This window comes from Scyliorhinus canicula, chromosome 5 (assembly GCF_902713615.1).
Source record: "Scyliorhinus canicula chromosome 5, sScyCan1.1, whole genome shotgun sequence".
NCBI lineage: Eukaryota > Metazoa > Chordata > Chondrichthyes > Carcharhiniformes > Scyliorhinidae > Scyliorhinus > Scyliorhinus canicula.
This window is the reverse complement of record NC_052150.1, coordinates 166,804,828-166,826,840: the sequence shown is the minus strand read 5'-3', so window position 1 is coordinate 166,826,840 and position 22,013 is coordinate 166,804,828. Positions and strand designations below refer to the sequence as shown.

Below are 22,013 nucleotides of genomic sequence, written 5' to 3'. Positions count from 1 at the left end.
AATCGCTGGCTTTGAAAGCCGACCCAGGTAGGCCAGCAGCACGGTTCAATTCCCGTATCAGCCTCCCCGAACAGGCGCCGGAATGTGGCGACTAGGGGCTTTTCACAGTAACTTCATTTGAAGCTTACTTGTGACAATAAGCGATTTTCATTTTCATTTCATTTCACTCAGGGTACTTTTTTTTAGTTACCATTCTTCCTCATGTTTCTTTATTCATCTACGGCATTTCATTATTCTACTTTCTACTTTGTTCCCTGTCTACAGCAATGGTAACAAAGTAGAAAGGGTCAAAAACTTCACGTTTTTAGGTGTCCAGATTACCAACAACCTGTCCGGATCACCCCCATGCCGACACTATTGTTAAGAAAGCTCACCAGCAACTCTATTTTCTCAGAAGACTAAGGAAATTTGGCATGTCAGCTCCGACTCTCACCAACGTTTACAGATGCACCATAGAAAGCATTCTTTCTGGTTGTATCACAGCTTGGTATGGTTCCTGCTCTGCCCAAGACCACAGGAAACCACAAAAGGTTGTGAATGCAGCCCAATCCATCACGCAAACCAGCCTCCCATGCATTGACTCTGTCTACAATTCCCGCTACCTCGGAAAGGCAGCCAGCATGATTAAGGACCCCATGCACCCCGGACATACTCTCTTCCACCTTAGTCCGTCAGGAGAAAGATACAAAAGTTTGAGGTCACGTACCATCCGACTCAAGAACAGCTTCTTCTCTGCTGCCATCAGACTTTTGAATGGACTTACCTTGTATTAAGTTGAACTTTTCTCTACACCCTAGCTATGACTGCAACATTACATTCTGTAGATTCTCCTTCCTTTCCGATGTACGGTATGCCCTGTCTGTATAGCATGCAAGAAACAATACTTTTCATTGTATACTAATACGTGACAATAATAAATCAAATCAAATATTGCCTTTTTTTTTGTTTTGGAGAAATATATTTCTCCTGAAGTTTCTGTATCTTTGTTTTCAACATTTCCCACTGCTTTCCTGTCTCTTTCTCATTTTTTTCCCCCGTTTATCTTCCCTAGTTCTAGTCCTATCTTCTCAAATTAGCTTGCTTTAAACCTTTAAATTGTGTTCTCCCTTTCAGAAATGCCATCACCCAATCCTCAGAAATGAAACCCTTTGTCTTTGCAAACTAACACTGCATCTCCAACTGTAGTACTAGTCTTTTCAGGTTTTCAAACATTTTTGACATACTCGAGCAAGGCTACAATATATCTTTGCAACAATAACTTTGTCCAAAATACTACTACCATCAAATAAATCAGTATGAACCTTTTCAAATATACTGTATTTGGAAAATTGTTTGTGTACACTGCCGTACCTTATAGTGTTACATAGAACAGTACAGCACAGAACAGGCCCTTCGGCCCTCGATGTTGTGCCGAGCAATGATCACCCTACTTAAACCCACGTAACCCGTATACCCGTAACCCAACAATCCCCCCATTAACCTTACACTACGGGCAATTTAGCATGGCCAATCCACCTAACCCGCACATCTTTGGACTGTGGGAGGAAACTGGAGCACCCGGAGGAAACCCACGCACACACGGGGAGGACATGCAGACTCCACACAGACAGTGACCCAGCCGGGAATCGAACCTGGGACCCTGGAGCTGTGAAGCATTGATGCTAACCACCATGCTACCGTGAGGCCCCCTTTTTTATAATGCGACGAGTGAGACCACCTTAGAACACCTTGTTTAACTTCAGGTTAATCTGTATCAGCCCCTTATCTCAAGTGTGTTTTTTTTTAAATAGTACGTTAGATTGGAAAATTCACTCACACAGCTTTGTAATCTATCCCGATATTGATTTTTTTTCCACTCTTCTGTAAACATTGGACCTACTGTCAGCATCCTTACGCTTTGTTCTTGACTAATTTGAATTTGGTTCAGGGCACTGAATTGTAATGTGAATTAATATTTTATTGTTCTACACAACCTATCACATATTCAAATCAATATTGCATGTATATCTTTACGATATCAAAAAATAAATGATTAATAGCATTTTGGTGTGCTCGGGGGCGTACAGAGATGTGATAAGGAGCGATATAAATGAAAGTATTTATTCCCTCCTACCTTTATAAATAATGTACTGTTAGCAGGTATCTGTTTATTCTACTCTTTAGCTTGGATAAGTCCAGGAACAATGACTTTCAGATGAGCGCTTTGATGGAAACAGAAAATGCTGAACAAACGCTGCAGGTCTGTCAGCATCTGTGGAGAAAAAAAACCCACTACCGACACAAAATGTTAACTCCTAACAGCGACTGGTAGCATTGGATAAAGAGCACTCTTAGAGGCACTAAATAAATTCACATAGAGTCATAAGAACATAAGAACGAGGAGCAGGAGTAGGCCATCTGGCCCCTCGAGCCTGCTCCGCCATTCAATGAGATTATGGCTGATCTTTTGTGGACTCAGCTCCACTTTCTGGCCTGAACACCATAACCCTTAATCCCTTTATTCTTCAAAAAACTATCTATCTTTACCTTAAAAACATTTAATGAAGGAGCCTCAACTGCTTCACTGGGCGAGGAATTCCATAGATTTACAACCCTTTGGGTGAAGAAGTTCCTCCTAAACTCAGTCCTAAATCTACTTCCCCTTATTTTGAGGCTATGCCCCCTAGTTCTGCTTTCAATCGCCAGTGGAAACAACCTGCCTGCATCTATCCTATCTATTCCCTTCATAATTTTAAATGTTTCTATAAGATCCCCCCTCATTCTTCTAAATTCCAACAAGTACAGTCCCAGTCTACTCAACCTCTCCTCATAGTCCAACCCCTTCAGCTCTGGGATTAACCTAGTGAATCTACTCTGCACACCCTCCAGTGCCAGTGCGTCCATTCTCAAGTAAGGAGACCAAAACTGAACACAATACTCCAGGTGTGGCCTCACTAACACCTTATACAATTGCAACATAACCTCCCTAGTCTTAAACTCCATCCCTCTAGCAATGAAGGACAACATTCCATTTGCCTTCTTAATCACCTGTTGCACCTGTAAAACAACTTTGTGACTCATGCACTAGCACACCCAGGTCTCTCTGCACAGCGGCATGCTTTAATATTTTATCATTTAAATAATAATCCCGTTTGCTGTTATTCCTACCAAAATGGATAACCTCACATTTGTCAACATTGTATTCCATCTGCCAGACCCTAGCCCATTCACTTAACCTATCCAAATCCCTCTGCAGACGTCCAGTATCCTCTCACTTTTCGCTTTACCACTCATCTTAGTGTCATCTGCAAACTTGGACACATTGCCCTTGGTCCCCAACTCCAAATCATCTATGTAAATTGTGAACAATTGTGGGCCCAATATGGATACCTGAGGGACACTACTAGCTACTGATTGCCAACCAGAGAAACACCCATTAATCCCCACTCTTTGCTTTCTATTAATTAACCAATCCTCTATCTATGCTGCTACTTCACCCTTAATGCCATGCATCTTTATCTTATGCAGCAACCTTTTGTGTGGCACCTTGTCAAAGGCTTTCTGGAAATCCAGATATACCACATCCATTGGCTCCCCGTTATCTACTGCACTGGTAATGTGCTCAAAAAATTCCACTAAATTAGTTAGGCACGACCTGCCCTTTATGAACCCATGCTGCATCTGCCCAATGGGACAATTTCTATCCAGATGCCTTGCTATTTCTTCCTTGATGATAGATTCCGGCATCTTCCCTACTACCGAAGTTAAGCTCACTGGCCTGTAATTTCCTGCTCTCTGCCTACCTCCTTTTTTAAACAGTGGTGTCACGTTTGCTCATTTCCAGTCCACCGGGACCACCCCAGAGTCTAGTGAATTTTGATAAATCATCACTAGTGCATCTGCAATTTCCCTAGCCATCTCTTTTAGCACTCTGGGATGCATTCCATCAGGGCCAGGATACTTGTCTACCTTTAGCCCCATTAGCTTGCCCATCACTACCTCCTTAGTGATAACAATCCTCTCAAGGTCCTCACCTGTCATAGCCTCATTTCTATCAGTCACTGGCATGTTATTTGTGTCTTCCACTGTGAAGACCGACCCAAAAAACCTGTTCAGTTCCTCAGCCATTTCCTCATCTCCCATTATTAAAACTCCCTCCTCATCCTCTAAAGGACCAATATTTACCTTAGCCACTCTTTTTTGTTTTATATATTTGGAAAAACATTTACTGTCTGTTTTTATATTCTGAGCAAGTTTACCCTCATACTCTATCTTACTTTTCTTTATAACTTTTTTTAGTAGCTTTCTGTTGCCCCCTAAAGATTTCCCAGTCCTCTAGTCTCCCACCAATCTTTGCCACCTTGTTAGCTTTTTCCTTCAATTTGATACTCTCCCTTATTTCCTTAGATATCAATGGTCGATTTTCCCTCTTTCTACCGTCCTTCCTTTTTGTTCGTATAAACCTTTGCTGAGCACTGTGAAAAATCACTTGGAAGGTTCTCCACTGTTCCTTAACTGTTCCACCATAAAGTCTTTGCTCCCAGTCTACCTTAGCTAGTTCTTCTCTCATCCCATTGTAATCTCCTTTGGTTAAACACAAAACACTAGTATTTGATTTTACTTTCTCACCCTCCATCTGTATTTTAAATTCCACCATATTGTGATCGCTCCTTCCGAGAGGATCCCTAACCATGAGATCATGAATCAATCCTGTCTCATTACACAGGACAAGATCTAGGACTACTTGTTCCCTCGTAGGTTCCATTACATACTGTTCTGGGAAACTATCATGGACACATTCTATAAACTCCTCCTCAAGGTTGCCTTGACCGACCTGGTTAAACCAATTGGCATGTAGATTAAAATCCCCCATGACAACTGCTGTACCATTTCTACATGCATCAGTCATTTCCTTGTTTATTGCCTGCCCCACCATAACATTACTATTTGGTGGCCGATAAGGCTACTCCTATCAGTGACTTTTTCGCCTTACTATTCCTGATTTCCATCCAAATGGATTCAACCTTATCCTCCATAGCACCGATGTCATCCCTTACTATTGCCCGGATGTCATCCTTAAATAACAGAGCAACACCACCTCCCTTACCATCTACTCTGTCCTTCCGAATGGTTTGATACCCTCGGATATTTAACTCCCAGTCGTGACCATCCTTTAACCATGTTTCAGTAATGGCCACTAAATCATAGTCATTCACGATGATTTGTGCCATCAACTCATTTACTTTATTCCGAATACTACGAGCATTCAGGTAAAGTAAACTTATGTTGGTTTTTTTACCTCTGTTTTGAATCTTAACATCTCCAGTTTTATTCCTTTTAGTATTACTGGGCCTATTCACTGAGCTCCCCTCAGTCACTGTACCTTGTACTGTCGTCCTTTTTGATTTTTGACTATGTCTTCTCTGCCTTGCACTTTTCCCCTTACTTCCTTTTGCTTCTGTCCCTGTTTTACTACCTTCCAACTTCCTGCATCGGTTCCCATCCCCCTGCCACCATCGAGGTTTACAGCATGGAAACAGGCCCTTCGGCCCAACTTGTCCATGCCGCCCAGTTTGTAGCACTAAGCTAGTCCCAATTGCCCGCATTTGGTCTATATCCCTCTTTGCCCATCTTTGCCATATAATTGTCTAAATGCTTTTCAAAAGACATAATTGTACCCAACTCTACTACTACCTCTGGTAGCTCATCCCAGACACTCAACACCCTCTGTGAAAATATTGCCCCACTGGACTCTTTTGTATCTCTCCCCTCTAGTTTTACATATGCTCTCTAGTTTTAGATTGCCCTACCTTTGGAAAAATATGTTGCCTATCTACCTTATCTATGCCCCTCATTATTTTATAGACCTCTATAAGTTCACCCCTAAGCCTCCTACGCTCCAGGGAAATAAGTCCCAGTAAGTATCCAGCCTCCCTTTATAACTCAAACCATCAAGTCCCGGTAGCATCCTAGTGAATCGTTTCTGCACTCATTCTCGTTTAATGATATCCTTTCTATAATAGGGTGACCAGAACTATACACAGTATTCCAAGTGTGGCCTTACTAATGTCTCCAACTTCAGCAAGATGTCCCAACTCTTGTATTCAGTGTTCTGACCAATGAAACCAAGCATGCCGATTACCTTCTTCACCACCCTGTCCACCTGTGACTCTACTTTCAAGGAGCTATGAACCTGAACTCCGAGATCTTTGTTCTATAACTCTCCCCAACACCATACCATTAACTGAGTAGGTCCTGCCCCGATTCGATCTACCAAAATGCATCACCTCACATTTATCTAAATTAAACTCCCATCTGCCATTCATCGACCCATTGGCCCAATTGATCAAGATCCCATTGCATCCTAGATAACCTTCTTCACTATGCCACCAAACTTGCTATTATCTGCAAACCATGCCTCCTAAATTCTCATCCGAATCATTAATATAAATAAAAAATAACAGTGACCGAGCACTGACTCCTGAGGCACACCACTGGTCACAGGCTTCCAGTTTGAAAAACAACCCTCTACAAAACTCACTTTTGTCTTCTGTCAACAAGCCAATTTTGTATCCAATTGGCTACCTCACTCTGGATCCCGTGAGACTTAACCTTATGCAACAAGCTCCCATGTGGTACCTTGTCAAAGGCGCTGCTAAAGTCCATGTAGACAACGTTGATTGCACTGTCCTCATTGACCTTCTCGGTTGCCTCTTCAGAAAAGTCAACCAAATTTGTTGGACATGATTTTCCAATCACAAAGCCATGCTGACTGTCCCTAAACAGTCCTTGCCTCTCTAAATGCCTGTAGATCCTGTCTCTCAGAATACCTTCTGACAACTAACCCACCACAGACGTTCAGTTGCTCCAATTGGCAGCTAATGACAGTGGGTGTCTTTTACCCCGGTATAGGTGGTCAATTTGTTCATCGCAGATCCAGGATGGAACCTTCCTCTTCTAATCTGCTCGAGGTTCTCTCTTAACCATTCAACGGTTCTGTTGCCTGGCATCATACTCCCCCCTCCCTTGGCCAATCTGATTAATAGTTTGGGCGTGTCCTTCTAGTACAGCAACAATAAATGTACTGGCCTGTTCCCTGCCAAATCTCCCTTGGAATCTTGCCGAGCATTTTCATTTAAGCTGTCCAAGGTCTGTTTAACTTGTCCGGTTAGGTCTCTGAGCTTGTTGTCCAAATCATTGAAATCAAATGGGTTGATGGTGGATACCCTTGCCCATATGTTGTCGCCAAAACGTTCAGGATTTCCCTTCCCTTGCACCCCTTTGACCTGGGTGTCTCCTGTCCCTCATCTGTCCCAGTATTTTGGCTTAGTAACCTTCGGATCAAGTGGAGGTACAGTGTCCTCTGTGGGGAGGGACACCAGTCTGGTAATTGTGTTCCAGCCAGATCTACCACTACTGGTACCAATTCATAGTGATGTTGTCAAATAATACCACGCTCATTTGTTTTAGTATTAACCCATTTTGGGGCTGTGGGGTGACTTCAGGACAAGTGGAGAGGGGAGTGCTATCTGTTGGCCTCAACCCATTTTAAATGTCATAATAAATGTATGCTTTCTGTGTGACCTTGCTGGGGCACCTCTGTCATAATTCCAGCCCTTTGTCCAGCCATGGGCTAGACAGGCTAGCTCTATACACCCATGGTTAGTGTATGCCCATCAATCACTCGTAAGGGAACAATAATCGGAGGTACTATTATCCTTCCTATCCACCATCCTCTGGTTGTTGTAAGCATAGGTGACGCGCTTATTGGGGTGTACCCATAGGATACCCTTCTCACACTCGCCTGCATCTGGTGGGGTGGACCACATATAGCGGGGTTCTCGTGAGCCGACCTTCTGGTCTTCAATTGGTGTGGCATCTGTGGTCAGGGTTTTGTGTGTCCATTCTGGGACGAGGAGCCCCAGATAACACAGGAGTATGTAGTTCATCGTGGAAAATAGATCAGGGTAACATCTGTCAATTTTCGATAATATTTGCCCCCCCCCCACTTTTTTTAAAATAAAACCACAACATAATTGGTGTCATTAGTAGGATTGTTCTGAAATCCTAACATTGTGTCTAACATTGTGATTGCATTCTCCTGGGGTGGTGGTTGGTACCACCAGTACAAGAAGAGCGTGATTGAAAAAACAATTAATTGGAAAGAGTTTGCTTGCAGCTGGAAGCTGTGTGAGAAGCCAAGAGAGTATGGGGTCAAGAAGGGCCTGTGGGCATTCTCGGGAAGAAAGGCGCAGAGGTTCACAGCTAGAACCTCCGTGGCTTCTGGAAAAATATTGAAGACTTTTTGATGCCACAGCAACTGTTCCTGGGTCAGTGTAGGCAGGCAGGAAAAGTGCTTACAAAAGCCCCTTTATGGGCAAGGCATTTGGTGTAGGACCTTCTACCTCCTCCCTCTTCAAAAGGTTTCCACATCGTGCAGCCGCAGCTCAATCTCATTGTTATGCTGCAACCACAGCTTGGGTGGCAATTACTAGTTTTATGCGCCAGTTCTTAAAATAGAGCCTCCAAAGACACAGCACATACTTCCACCCAACTCAACATAAGGGTTGTCAGAGGATACAGCAAGACATAGATAGGTTGGAGACTTGGGCAGAGAAATGGCAAATTGAGTTTAATCCAGATAAATGTGAGGAAATGTATTTTGGTAGGCCTAACATACAGGGGAAATATACCGTAAATGGCAAAACTCTGAGGAATATAGAAAGTCAGAAAGATCTAGGTGTGCAGGTCCACGGATCTTTGAAAGTGGCAACACAAGTGGACAGGGTAGTGCTTGCCTTCATTGGACGGGTATAAAATCGAGTATAAAAACTGGCAAGTCATACGACACATGTATAGAACCTTGGTAAGACTCACTTGGAATATTGCGCACAATTCTGGTTGCCACAGTACCAGAAGGATGTGGAGGCTTTGGAGAGGGTGCAGAGGAGGTTTACCAGGATGTTGCCTGGTCTGGAGGGTGTTAGCTATGCGGAGAGGCTGAATAGACTCGGATTGTTTTCTGTAGAACGACAGAGATTGAGGGGTGTCCTGATAGAGGTCTACAAAATTATGAGGGGCATGGATAGAGTGGATGGGCAGGCACTCTTTCCCAGGGTGGAGGGGTCAGTCACGAGAGGGCATAGGTTTAAGGTCAGTGAGACAAAGTTTAGAGATATGCGAGGCAGTTTTTTTTTACACAGAGGATGGTGAGTGCCTGGAACATGTTGCCAGGGGAGGTTGTGGAAGCAGATACATTAACGGCGTTCAAAACGCATCTCGCCAAATACATGGATAGGATGGATATACAGCACTAGGAAGTGCTGAGGGTTTCGGCAAGGTTGGTATCATGACTGGTACAGGCTTGGAGGGCCGAAGAACCAGCTCCTGTGCTGTTTTGTTCTTTATTCGAATTCTTGGTGACTTACCACCCAAATAAAAGAAGTCACCAACTTATTCACCTTGGCAAAAAGATTTAGCAAGGAAAATGGGGAAGCTTTGGTAGAGAAATAGGAACCTCAGTAGAATATTCAAGGTTGTGGGGGGTGGGGATAAATCTTCATGAGGTTTCCTTCCCACTTCGAGTAAGGGTGCTGTTTGGCCCACTTTAGGACCCTCTCCTTTTCCCGGAACTGTGGAACCTAATGATCGTTCGAGTTGGCTCATTTGGCCAAGGCTTTTGCTGAAGCATACAATGGGCCCTGGACAGTTCCCAGGGGGAAGCGAGACCACCATCGCCCATCATCTTCCCAAATATCTATGACAGATATTCAACGGGATTCGGGCCCTCCATCCGCTCTGGCAACCCCACGACTCTACTTTCTCGACCGATTTGCAAGATAATCGATCTTTGCCTTCAATCTCTTATTTTCCTCGGCCTCCACCACCATCGGGACCTTCAACAACGCGAGCTGCTCATCTTGCATCATCAGAGCCTTCTCCACACCCTGTAACGCCTCGCCTTGCTTCTTTACCACCTCAACAGTCTTAGCAAGTTTCATCTGGACAGGGCCCAGTGTTTCCACGATCAATTTACGTAGACTCTCCGGCACCAACTTCCACTGCCTGTCAAAATGCTTTTCAAACTCTTTTGCAAGCACACCCGAGAGCATGTCCGCTGTTATTGGGATGTCCGTTGTTGGCAATGCTGAGGAACTGCACAAAATCTCCGAGTCCGCCAAAAACTTGTCTACTGTGGGTTTCTTGCTTCCTTCTTTCCTCTTTGGTTTGTGTTCAGTTTGTGGGAGCCCTTTAGCACTGATCCAGGGGGCTTTCCTGAAAAAGTCTCCTGAAAAATCAGGCAAAAGGGCCTAAAAAATGCAGATCCTTGTCAGAGCTACGTGATGAGCGACCTCTCCCTCACATGCTGCCACATCCAATCTTGAATGGTTTCCATGTTTGGTATAGTTTCAAACTAATAGGGCTGAGTGATACCACAGCATCACCAATTCAGAGGTTTCTGGTACACACCCCCTTCCCAACACGAGGTGCCCACCTGAGCGCCCTTCCTTGGCAGTGATGTTCTGATAGTCGAACCCTAAACTTGAATGCACACAGTGAACTCTTTGGCCAGCTCCTGATCAGAACACTGATAGACAAGTGCTTCTTATTGGGGGTATAGTTAAACTTGTTGAGAAAAAAAGTGAGCATAAACAGCAGTTATGAAACTGTATACAGTACAAATAACATGTTGCTTGATACAAGATGGTACACTGGAGGGACTAGGACTGCTGGTAATTGTAACCAGGAGAAATTCAAACCAAATAAAACACTTCAACAAATTGATCTATTGAATAAATGAGTTAGAGAAAAGGGAATTGGAGTGTGGAATTATAATCAACCTAACTGTAATAAGTGATTAATTTTCCAACGATAAGTGGAATCATAGAACACCACAGTGCAAAAGGAGGCCATTCGGCCCAACAGGTATGCACCGATCCTCCGAAAGAGCATACTACCCAGGCCTACTCGCTATCCCTGTAACCTTGCAACCCCACCAAACCTTTTGGGCACTAAGGGGCAATTTAGCATGGCTAATCCACCTAACCTGCACATCTTTCGACTTTGGGAGGAAACCAGAGGACAGAGGAAACCATTGCAGACATGGGGAGAACGTGTAAACACCACACACAGTCACCAAGGTCACAATTTAACTTGGGTCACTGTGATGCAACAGTGCTAACTATTCTGCCACCGTGTCTTTTTGAAAGATCAAAAACTGAATTTTCAATCCAGTGTCGGAAACCAAACTCATTTTCCATGCTGCCATTTTGATATCTAAACGGGCCAGAGATAAGTTGCGCCCAAGTAATGGGCCGGGTTCTGCCTTAGGACAGGAACTGACTCTGGACTCATGATTTTCAAAAGCGGATGGTAGCTATGACTGGGCTTGCCACTGTCATGCAAATAGCGTAGGCAGGACAGCAGGGGACCTAAAGCCCAAAGATTCAAACAAGAGCCCAAATACTCAGCTGTAAGATACTTTGCCTGCTCTACTTAAGCAAGGGTGCCAATATTTGACTACCTGACCGGTTCCCTTTTCTTAATTCCCAAAACTTCAAATCAGTAGCAACAATAAACAATGGCTTCATCTGTGCATGAACATGTTCCAGACTTATTCCCATTCTCACCTTTCAAAATGTCATTCTGTTCTTCTCCAGCCCCTAAACAAACTCATCAATGAGCCGAAGGCAAGTTTTAATTGGCGGGAGCACGTGGCCGTATCTTCCCCCCCCCCCCCCCCCCCCCCCCCGTCCTCATTTTGAAACTTGCAGCACATTCTGGAGACATCGGGAGACTAACCCTGTCATCCGAACGAGTGCATTATTTCCAAAGCACACCCACAACCAATCCTACACCCACAGGTGATTGGAGATGACGTGGGGTTAAATTTTCAAATCCCATTTGTCGGTTGAATTTAAGAGGGCTGTTAAGAGTTGCTTAAGTGACTTTGATGAAAGTCTGATCCAAGTAACTACTGCATACTTATATACTGATATAACAAACTCAAATTTTAGATGTCCACAGTAAATAAGTTCAACGAGCAGGTTCTCAATTTGATGAGCAAAATTGCAGAGTTTGAGGAACAATGCACAAAGTTCTCATTTACTTTGTTTTTGGACATGGTGTGCGGAATTCTCTCATCCCGTGGCAGAGTGTCCACGCCGTCATAAACGCCGTCGCATTTTTCGACAGTGTGAATGGGCCGCTACCAGTAGTAATTCTGGCCCCTACAGGGGGCCAGCACGGTGCTGGAGCGGTTCGCGCCGCTCCAGCTGCCGATCCCGCCGTGAACTAGGCACCACGGGATCTGCGCATGCGCAGTGGCGCCAATGCGCACATGTACAGTGACCTTCAACGTGCCGGCCCCGACGCAAAATGGTGCAGGGCTACAGGGGCCGGCGTGTAGGAAAGGAGGCCCCCAACCAGAGAGGCCGGCCCACCAATTGGTGGGCCCCGATCACGGGTCAGGCCGCATCGGAGGCCCCCCCCCAAGGATCGGAGCCCCCCCCCCCCTTACAGGCCGCGACCCGACCCTTGCACACAGAGTTCCCGCTGGTTGCGAGCAGGTGTGGACGGTGCCGGCAGGACTCAGTGTTTTCACTACATCTATCCCGGGCCGAGAATCGGCGGGCCGGTCACGTAGAGCGGCCCGCGTCCAGCGCCGCGCCAACCACGCCGGCGGCAATTCTCTGCTCTGCGGAGAATCGCGTGCCAGCATTGGGGTGGCGTGGCCCGGTCACGGGGATTCTCCGGCCCGGCCCCAGGCTCAGAGAATCCCGCCCCATGTTTATCTTGTTATTTAATGTCTTGTTGCCAATTTATTTTAATTCCCTGACAATAAAATTGTGTGTCCTGAGTCATGCAGCATTGGTTCCTGGTCTGTGGTTATGAACTGGCATTTATGGTGGGAGTTGCCCTTTCAAACAGAGCTTGAATTGATTAACTAGACCACTTTGAAAGAACTTTACAACTAGCCTGCAGTTATGTGGAACAGGAAAGTTATATTTTAATGAAAACTTTTAAAGTTACATTTAAATGTGGCAAAAAGCAAGATATGGTGGATGCTGAAAATCTGAATTAAAAGCATGTTAGATATACTCAAGTATGTCAGGCAGCGTCTGTGGAGAGAAACCGAGTTAATGTTTCAGTTTGATGACCTGATGAAATGTCAAATCTTCTTCCCTCCCCAGGCACTGTCTGACCTGCTGAGTAATTTCCAGCATTTTGTGCTTTAGCTGTGGCATATTGATGTTTTTGTCTTGGCCTAACAGGTGAAACAAAACAAAGAAAATGCCTGGATTGAGGACGATGTCTGGAGAATGGAAATTTATGTTTCACTCGGAATTTTGGGCCTTGCGATTCTTGCCATATTGGCTGTGACTTCAGTTCCTTCTGTCAGCAATTCATTGAATTGGAGAGAATTCCAGTGTATACAGGTACATTTTTAATGAGCACAAAATGATCCGTGTGTAGCACCACAGCCACAGGGTCAGGAGCATGGGTTGCATTGTACATCATTCTGCTGGGTTTCCAATTAAAAATGTACTTGCAAAGAGATGGGGAAATCCGAGTCTGCTCCCCGACAGGGTGGAGGAGATTCACAGGAAATTCTGTCTTTGTGAATAGCCAAACAACAGACATGGAGAAAAATTGATGAATGTTCAGGATCAGATATGATGTAGGGTGTGAGGTGAGGGGAAACATAATGCTTGTCAATTGGTATTGTTGGAGGCTCACCTTTGCAGTGTGCAATCAAAAGCCATGTTGGAGTGAAACGGTGGCACAGAGGTTAGCAGTTCTGCCTCACAGCGACAGGGATCCATGTTCAATTCCGGCCTTTGGTGACTGTGTGGAGTTTGCATGTTCTCCCCATGTCCGCATGGGGGTTCCTCCGGGCGCTCCTGTTTCCTCCCACAGTCCAAAGATGTGCAGGTTAGGTGGATTGGCCATGCTAAATTGCCCCTCAGTCTCCAGGGATGATACAGTTAGGTTAAGGGGTTATAGGAATAGGGCGGGGTAGTGGGCTTGGGTAGAATGCTCTTTGAGAGGGCCGGTGCAGACTCGATGGGTCGGATGGCCTCCTTCTATGATTCTATGGGGATTCTATGATTCTAAGATCACATGGACTGTTTTTATATAACTATCCCTATTATAACGGCTAAAGTTGCTTACTCAAATTAATTGTGCACTCATTGCATTTGTGCACCTTTGTGAGTTTAATGATGCAAATTAATATGATAAATAAAAACTACTTTAGATTGGATTTATGGAGGTCTATTATTTTCCTACTATGATTCCGTTTGGAGCAGTGCTTACTTTCTATACACCCTAGTGTTGCACATTGATGGCACTTGTTTACCGATATTCAAGCCAAAATGCTTTCCTTTTAAGCAGCACATTAATACTCTTATCTCCTCTGTGTTGCAGTCAAAGATGGGATATTGTGCATTATTCCTATGTACTCTTCATGCTCTGGTGTATGCCTGGAGAAAGTGGGTGGAGCTCAAGTACTTCGTCTGGTACACACCGCCGACATTTATAATCGCAGTTTTTCTGCCCATTATAGTTTTGCTATGCAAAACAGTATTTCTGTTCCCATGTCTTGCAAAAAGATTAGGCAGAATTCGACGTGGATGGGAATGGGAATCAAAATATAAAACCGACTCCATTCTTAATACTGATGACATGGAAGATGTGGCGACTGCTAAAAGATTGAACTGCACAGCAGAAGATCACGAATGAACCGGAGTGCAAATGAGCAAATCTTGCAATTGCACATTATGATACCTCTGCCTTTTGTGCACTTCTTTACAAAGTCCTACATTCTGTCGTGGTTATGTTTTGTTAAATGTTTCCTATTGGATTGTATAAATATAGAAAGCTTAATTCCAGTATTGTGAGAGAACAGTACTACAAAAGAGAACTTGCCTTTCTTCCTATACAACAGTTGAGTCTTACTTTGGTGTTTGTTTAAAATATTTTGTAGTCAGCATACATGCTGGTCAGTGGAATGATACCATTTTATTCAGACTGCATCACCATTTGTATATTCAAATAAAAAGAAAACGTTTTTACTGGCCAATGTTGAAGTTTGACACATGCTTGATCATAAAATAATACTGGAGTGAAAAGACCAGAAAATAAATGATTTCATAGGAGAGTTTAGTCATTCCATTTATGCTTTCATTATCATAATTTGCTACTTTGAGGAAATAGAACAGCTCAGCTCTTTCTATCGAAGTGGTTGTATTGAGAAATATTGATATTTTAATTTTTCTTCCCGAAAAGTCTTTCGGGGAATAAGATTTTTGTATTGAACTCTGTATGTTGTTCTGACATTATCAATGGATATGTGGAATTCCTATTGTCTTTTATACTTGTGCAATATTAAAGGGAACATTCTGCAAATGGATTTTAAGTGCATACTCAAAAGAAATGTTGCCAATCAATAGAATTGTATTTTCCTTTTTGAAAATTTGTAGCAGACGTTGAACCAAGCGGATGCATAATATTTTGAAGTAGTACACAGCCTCAAATTCTGTTGTGCTGGTATCTGTACCTTCAATGCATCTTGGTGCGGGATTCCAACTTAGTGGTGGTTGTTAATACAATAGCACTTTAAACTAAAAAACAACAGGAAGAAAGTAAATTTTTAATATGTAATTCTGTTTTCCAATCTAAAATATGAAATATTTTCCTTAGTGTCTCACATTTTTTGTAATGCCGCTTAAATCTTTCATAGGTTAAGCCTTTATAACAGGATAGTGTCTGAACAATGCAAAACTGATTAAGCGAAGTGATAATTGCTCTGCCAATATAGAAATGGATGCTGCTGTACTGTGAAAATAACTTGCATTTATACAGTGCCTTAAATATAATAAAGCTATACTGCATCTTTTTAAATGGCAGGTAACACAGCTATGAACTTGCAATATTTTATAGATGATCACTTTTATGGGTGTTTTGTATTGGGCTATTTATACTGATGTCTGTCATGCTGAAAATGTAATACTTGCGATCAATATAGGGAAAATATAATACAAATTAGTTCATAATAAAATACAAACCTTTTTGTTAGATTCATTACTTTTATAATTGTACCCGCATTTATTGACTTAACCGTTAATATCAAGGCAAATAATCTCATCCCCAAATAAAACAATGTTAGATGAGACATGACAGCATTTCAATATGCACTTTAAGGATGTAACAAACTTAGCACAGCTGCCTCACGGCGCTGCAATTTCCAGGTGATTCTGGGACATGGTCCCCTGTAAGGTGGCAACCCTGTCCTGGGCTTCAGCCAACACCTGCACAGAATGCCCCAGGCCTTGGAGATAGGTCACAGGGGCTGGTTTAGCTCACCAGGCTAAATCGCTGGCTTTTAAAGCAGGCCAGCAGCACGGTTCGATTCCTGTACCAGCCTCCCCGGACAGGCGCCGGAATGTGGCGAGTAGGGGCTTTTCACAGTAACTTCATTGAAGCCTACTCGTGACAATAAGCGATTTTCATTTCATTTCATTTCAAAGAACAAAAGAACAAAGAAAAGTACAGCACAGGAACAGGCCCTTCGGCCCTCCAAGCCCGTGCCGACCATACTGCCCGACTAAACTACAATCTTCTATACATCCTGGGTCCGTATCCCTCTATTCCCATCCTATTCATGTATTTATCAAGATGCCCCTTAAATGTCACTATCGTCCCTGCTTCCACCACCTCTGGCAGCGAGTTCCTGACACCCACTACCCTCTGTGTAAAAAACTTGCCTCGTACATCGACTCGAAACCTTGCCCCTCACACCTTAAACCTATGCCCCCTAGTAATTGACCCCTCCACCCTGGGGAAAAGCCTCTGACTATCCACTCTGTCTATGCCCCTCATAATTTTGTAGACCTCTATCAGGTCGCCCCTCAACCTCCGTCGTTTCAGTGAGAACAAACCGAGTTTATTCAACCGCTCCTCATAGCTAATGCCCTCCATACCAGGCAACGTCTTGGTTAATCTCTTCTGCACCCTCTCTAAATCCTCCACATCCTTCTGGTAGTGTGGCGACCAGAATTGAACACTATACTCCAAGTGTGGCCTAACTAGCTGCAACATGACTTGCCAATTCTTATACTCAAAGCCCCGGCCAATGATGCAGATGCTGATCCATGCCGAAGCCGTTGTCCCCAATGCGCAGACGCCACCGGTGCAGTCTTGGCCTGAGTGGCAGGCATTGTCGGCACCACCTCTTGTCCTGCAAGTGGTTGGACTCACTCCAACTGCACCTGCAGGGCTGGATGTTCACTGACAATGTAGTCCCCGGCTCTGTGACTGCATCTCCACTATGGCTGGGACTGTTTGTTCCAGAAGCTTGAGACCTGTCTGGATGGCAGCTGGTCCCTGTGATTGGCCTGCTCTCTGACTGTGCGCCTCCTCAGGTGTGCCTACCTCCACCTGCCGTACTGGGTCAAATATGTAGTGTACACCAGAGAGTGTCCCATGAGCCTCGTCACTAACATGCCCTACCGAGGTGAGTGTCTCTGGGATGGTGGAGGGTGTTGCAGATAGCTTTGACGGGAAATCTGTGTCATCCTCCAACCTGAGCTCTGGGCTCTCCTGAGTCTAGGGCGGAAGGCTGGTGTCTAAGCTGCTTTCCTCGTCAGTGCTCTGTTCACAGGAGGGGCCCTGGCTGTGGCACTGGCTGGGGGTGAGGGGGATGTCAGATCGACCCGCCCCATCACAAATAGTTCCTGCAAGACACAAGACAAGGTACACGATTAGACCATGGCTGTGGGTGGGGCATGAGGGTGGTGGACGGGGTGGGGGTGACTCATCACGGGGAACCGCAACTCAGCGGGTCTCACTTCTTCACCAGTGGCCGAGCGACACCCCGACGACCTCCCGTTCCTCCGGGCCACCGACCACATTCAGGGCTCTCTGCTTGGCCACGGTGAGGGGTCGCAGGTCCGGTGGTCGCCCTCCTGTCTTCTCCCGGCAGTTGTGCATGGCCTTCACCTGGGGGAGTGGGAAATAGTACAATAGTCCGATGCATGCAGCCCTGGCTGTGGCACTGGTGGGTAGCTGGTGGCCTCAGTGGCCAGGGCACCCGGCCATGGAGGCTGGCATGGGTACCGGCATGTGGGGCAGGGTGCGGATTCGGCAGTCCTCCTGGTTGGGGGGGGGGGGAGAGGGTTACGGATGTGTGGGACACAGGTTACTATCAGAGACACTGCTGCCTACTCACCCTGGCCATCCTGAGGAGGTTATGCAATTTTATCCGGCACGGCTGGCTGGTCCGGACATGTTGCATACAGCACTCTGCCACCAGCCCCCAGGCACAGCGAATGGCGGCTGCTGGCAGCCTTTTTCCCCGGCCGAGGTACAAGGTCATCTGCCGCTCCTCCATGGTGTCCAAGAAGGTATCCAGCTCGACATTGGTAAACCTCGGGCCTGCTCATCTCACTGCCATCTTGTTGGCTGTGATGGTGTGTGGGGGGGAGTGAAGTGTGCATATGTGGCTGCACTTGTCAGCCTTTCAGTGTGAATCCAAGATTCTTTCATCACCCTTCAATATGTCTTATCTCAACTGCAGAATGGCACAGTATGTACTTCGGAGGAAATGACACTGGGATTCCACGGCATTGACTGTGAATCACACGAGTTCTCATGATATGTTTAATCCACTTGAAGGTAGCCATGAGCAAGGGATGGAGCTTCAGCTTTTGTATCACCGCCACTGACCAGGCTGGCTGAGTCATGAAGAATATAATTGACAGGTTGGGATTGTGGCAGCTGCTGAGGAAACCAAAATGAGCAAATGACATACCTGACCCCACCCCATGAATCAACCTGTCAAAGATTTATCTTTCCTCACAATAGAAGTGGTCACTGCACAGTCCTGGTGGGAACAAAGTCCTGTCTTCACACTGAAATCACCTCAATTGTGTTGCATGGTACTACCAGGCTGCAAAATGGGATAGATTCAGAACAGATGTGTCAGTCAAAACTGGCCATCTGTGAGGTACTGTGGCTCATCAGGAGCGTCCCTCTATCGTTATTTAGATATTCAAGACTGAATTAGATAGGGGGAAGGTTGGCAGGAAAGTGAAGTTGAGGCCACAATCAGATCATCTTGTTGATAGGTGGTATTGATCCAAAAGGCCGGCTGGGCTACTCCTCCTAATTCTTATGTTCTTAACATTCACTCCCTTCAACACTGCACATAGTGGCTGCAGTGTGTACCAGCTGCAAGGTGCACTGCAGCAACTCACCAAAGCTTCTTCAACTGCATCACCCAAACTCACAATCTCTAACACCTCCACAAGTTCCCCATCAAGTCACAAACCATCCTGGCTTTGAAATATATGATGGTTCTGTCACTGCTGCTGGGTCAAAATCCTGGAATACCATTCCAAACAGCATTATGGATATACATTCATCATACAGACTGCAGCGGTTCAGAAGGTAGCTCACCAACAATTTATCAAGGGCAATTATGGACAGGCAATAAATGCTGACATTGCCAGTGATGCCCAGATCCCATTAATGATTTTTTTTTAAAGTTTGTAATTTGGTACTCACTAAATGGCACCCGTCATGTTGAACATCTTACTGGTTAGTATTCTTACGGTTGTTCAAGACGATTTGAAGTGAATGTTATATTACGTGATCGTAATACGTCGTTACATGAAAAATACATGAATCTAGTGCTGCCATCTCGTGGTTGTCAAACACTATGATCAAGTTGTTAACCCTTTACATACCAGCAGATATACAGTTCACTACATCCCCCTTTTCTTTTTATATATTTTCTGTGTAGCAAAGAAAAATGTATAAACTATGTTACAATAAATTATGAGATGTATATCTGTACAATGCAAAAACGAGTAATGACGATACACAATAATTAATATGTTACAAGATCAATCTATTTGGTTTCTTTCGTCGTCCTGTCGATCTTCCGAGTTGGCGAGGTGGTGATGATAGAGTTTTAACAGGTTTGTGCATGTCATCATTACTTTGTCATTTTCTTCTTGGCTATTTAACAGGTTGCTGTCATCCAATGTATCAATGATCTGCCATTCCATCAAAGTATTGGATTAATCTGCCATGAATAGAGTAGTATTGAGTTTTTCAACCGTATTGCCGATGCTATGATTATCATATCTGAATATCTTAGCCATGTCTGAGTAGTATTCTTCAATATACAAATCATCTTCTTTAGTTTTGGATTTGTTAATATGCTCTTCATGTTGAATGCTGCAAATTTCTTGTTCCATGGTGCTGCAAAAGTTATCTTGAACTGTTAGTTGAAATTCAGGCATTGTTCTGCCTTGCGAGGTAAAAAAAGAATTTGGGTTTTGTGCCTTTGAAACTGTTATTTTGAATTTTCGGGCAGTTTTCCTTTAAGTGGACATGTTCTGAACGTTCTGATGTCATGACGTTCATGACATCATGCGTAATCGTTGATTGCGCATGCGCAAGTCGATCGTCTTCTAGAGTGCGCTCTTTTTCCACTGGTATTTTGCCGATTTGCGTCTTTTCTGGATGTGCGCAAGTGCGTACTGGCTTGAATGCGCTTGCGCAAGATGGTTGCCATCCAAAACGCGCATCTTCTACACTTGCGACACTACTTCTACCTCGTGGTGAATTTTGCGCCTTTTTCATGGATATAATATTCTAGGTACTGATTCTTCGCTTGCAGCTGAGCAAGGCGATTTCTAACGTTAAATCCCTTTCAGTAATTTTTTTCTAAGACGTTCATCATTGATACCAAACACAATTTGGTCCCGAATCTTAGAATCATGCAATTTAAAGCAAATAACATTTAATGAATAACATATATAAATACCAGCAGAGTTTGTTGACTCTACAGAACTATAACTGATGATAAAGTAAATCAGAAAAAGTATTAACTATGTTTAACTACACTGCCAACTAAGCTATATCTCTCTGACACCCTGCTGTCTAGTCACTCCTGGTTTGAAGAGATCCAAGATCCTATGAACTCAGTTTATATACATGAATCTAGTGCTGCCATCTTAGTGGTTGTCTAACATTATGATGCAGTTGTTATCCCTTTACATACCAGCAGATATACAGATCACTACAGTGAATGATTGAGTGATAAATCATGCTGAATACCTTAATTGGAAGAAAATTGAGGGGTGGGAGAGAATTTTAATTTCATAAAGCAAAAGCACCCCTTATTAAAAATGTAATCTGACATTTCTAAAAGTGACGGCTTTTTGCCTCATTAAGATTATCCAGAAATAAGTCGAGATTTACAGTCCAGGAAGTTTTGAAAACTGGCTAGCTGATCTTCATCAATAAAGTCAAGCGATGATCGACATTGTGGCGCAGTGCTTAGCACTGCTGCCTCATGGCCCCGGGTTGCTATCTGTGTGCAGTTTGCACATTCTCACCATGGCTGTGTGGGTCTCACACCACAACCCAAAGATGTGCAAGGTAGGTGGATTAGCCATGCTAAATTGCCCCTTAATTGGGAAAAAGAAATTTAAACAGGGGAAAAAAAGAAAGTCAAGCAAATTTCAACAATCTCAATATACTTGACCATTCACCTTGGCCAACTAATGCAGCACAGAAATAAACAATGTGAAAAGAATATTGAAGTAAACAGACTGAACAATAGTATTTAAGTGGTTAAACTTTAATCTATTAATTTTAGAAGACTACCCACATGTAGAGACGCATGAGGCAGACACTTAAACACATGCTTATGCCTGTTTTCTGTAAGCAGGAACAGATGGTTAGCCTGAAGCCAGATGCTCGAGCTTGAGGGGTACCACTATTCATGAAGCATGGCTCAACAGGAGGCTCCTGCTCTTACTGCCTGCCATAGGCACGTTGAAAGGACTTGCAGGTTGGTAATCAACCTGTTGGCCATGTTATGAATGTACCTTCCATGGCTAACAAGTCCTGGAGTGGAGTTCAAATCCAGAGTTTCTGGCTCAGAGACGGGGCAGCTACCCACTGCATCACAAGACCTCCTAAAGGAAATTTTAATTTTGATAATTATTTACAAT

General features: G+C 44.2%; 1 protein-coding gene across 2 annotated transcripts in view; it reads left to right on the top strand.

Moving 5' to 3' along the window:
* LOC119966406 (metalloreductase STEAP1-like) overlaps positions 1-16,065 on the top strand; it is a 43,906-nt gene extending 27,841 nt beyond the window's left edge. For both annotated transcript variants that reach the window (XM_038798022.1, XM_038798023.1), the window contains exons 4-5: positions 13,254-13,418; positions 14,410-16,065. In XM_038798022.1, the coding sequence (XP_038653950.1) occupies positions 13,254-13,418; positions 14,410-14,724 (480 nt within the window). In that variant the 3' untranslated portion in view covers positions 14,725-16,065. The remainder of the gene's footprint in view (positions 1-13,253; positions 13,419-14,409) is intronic.
* Positions 16,066-22,013: the final 5,948 nt, after the last annotated feature.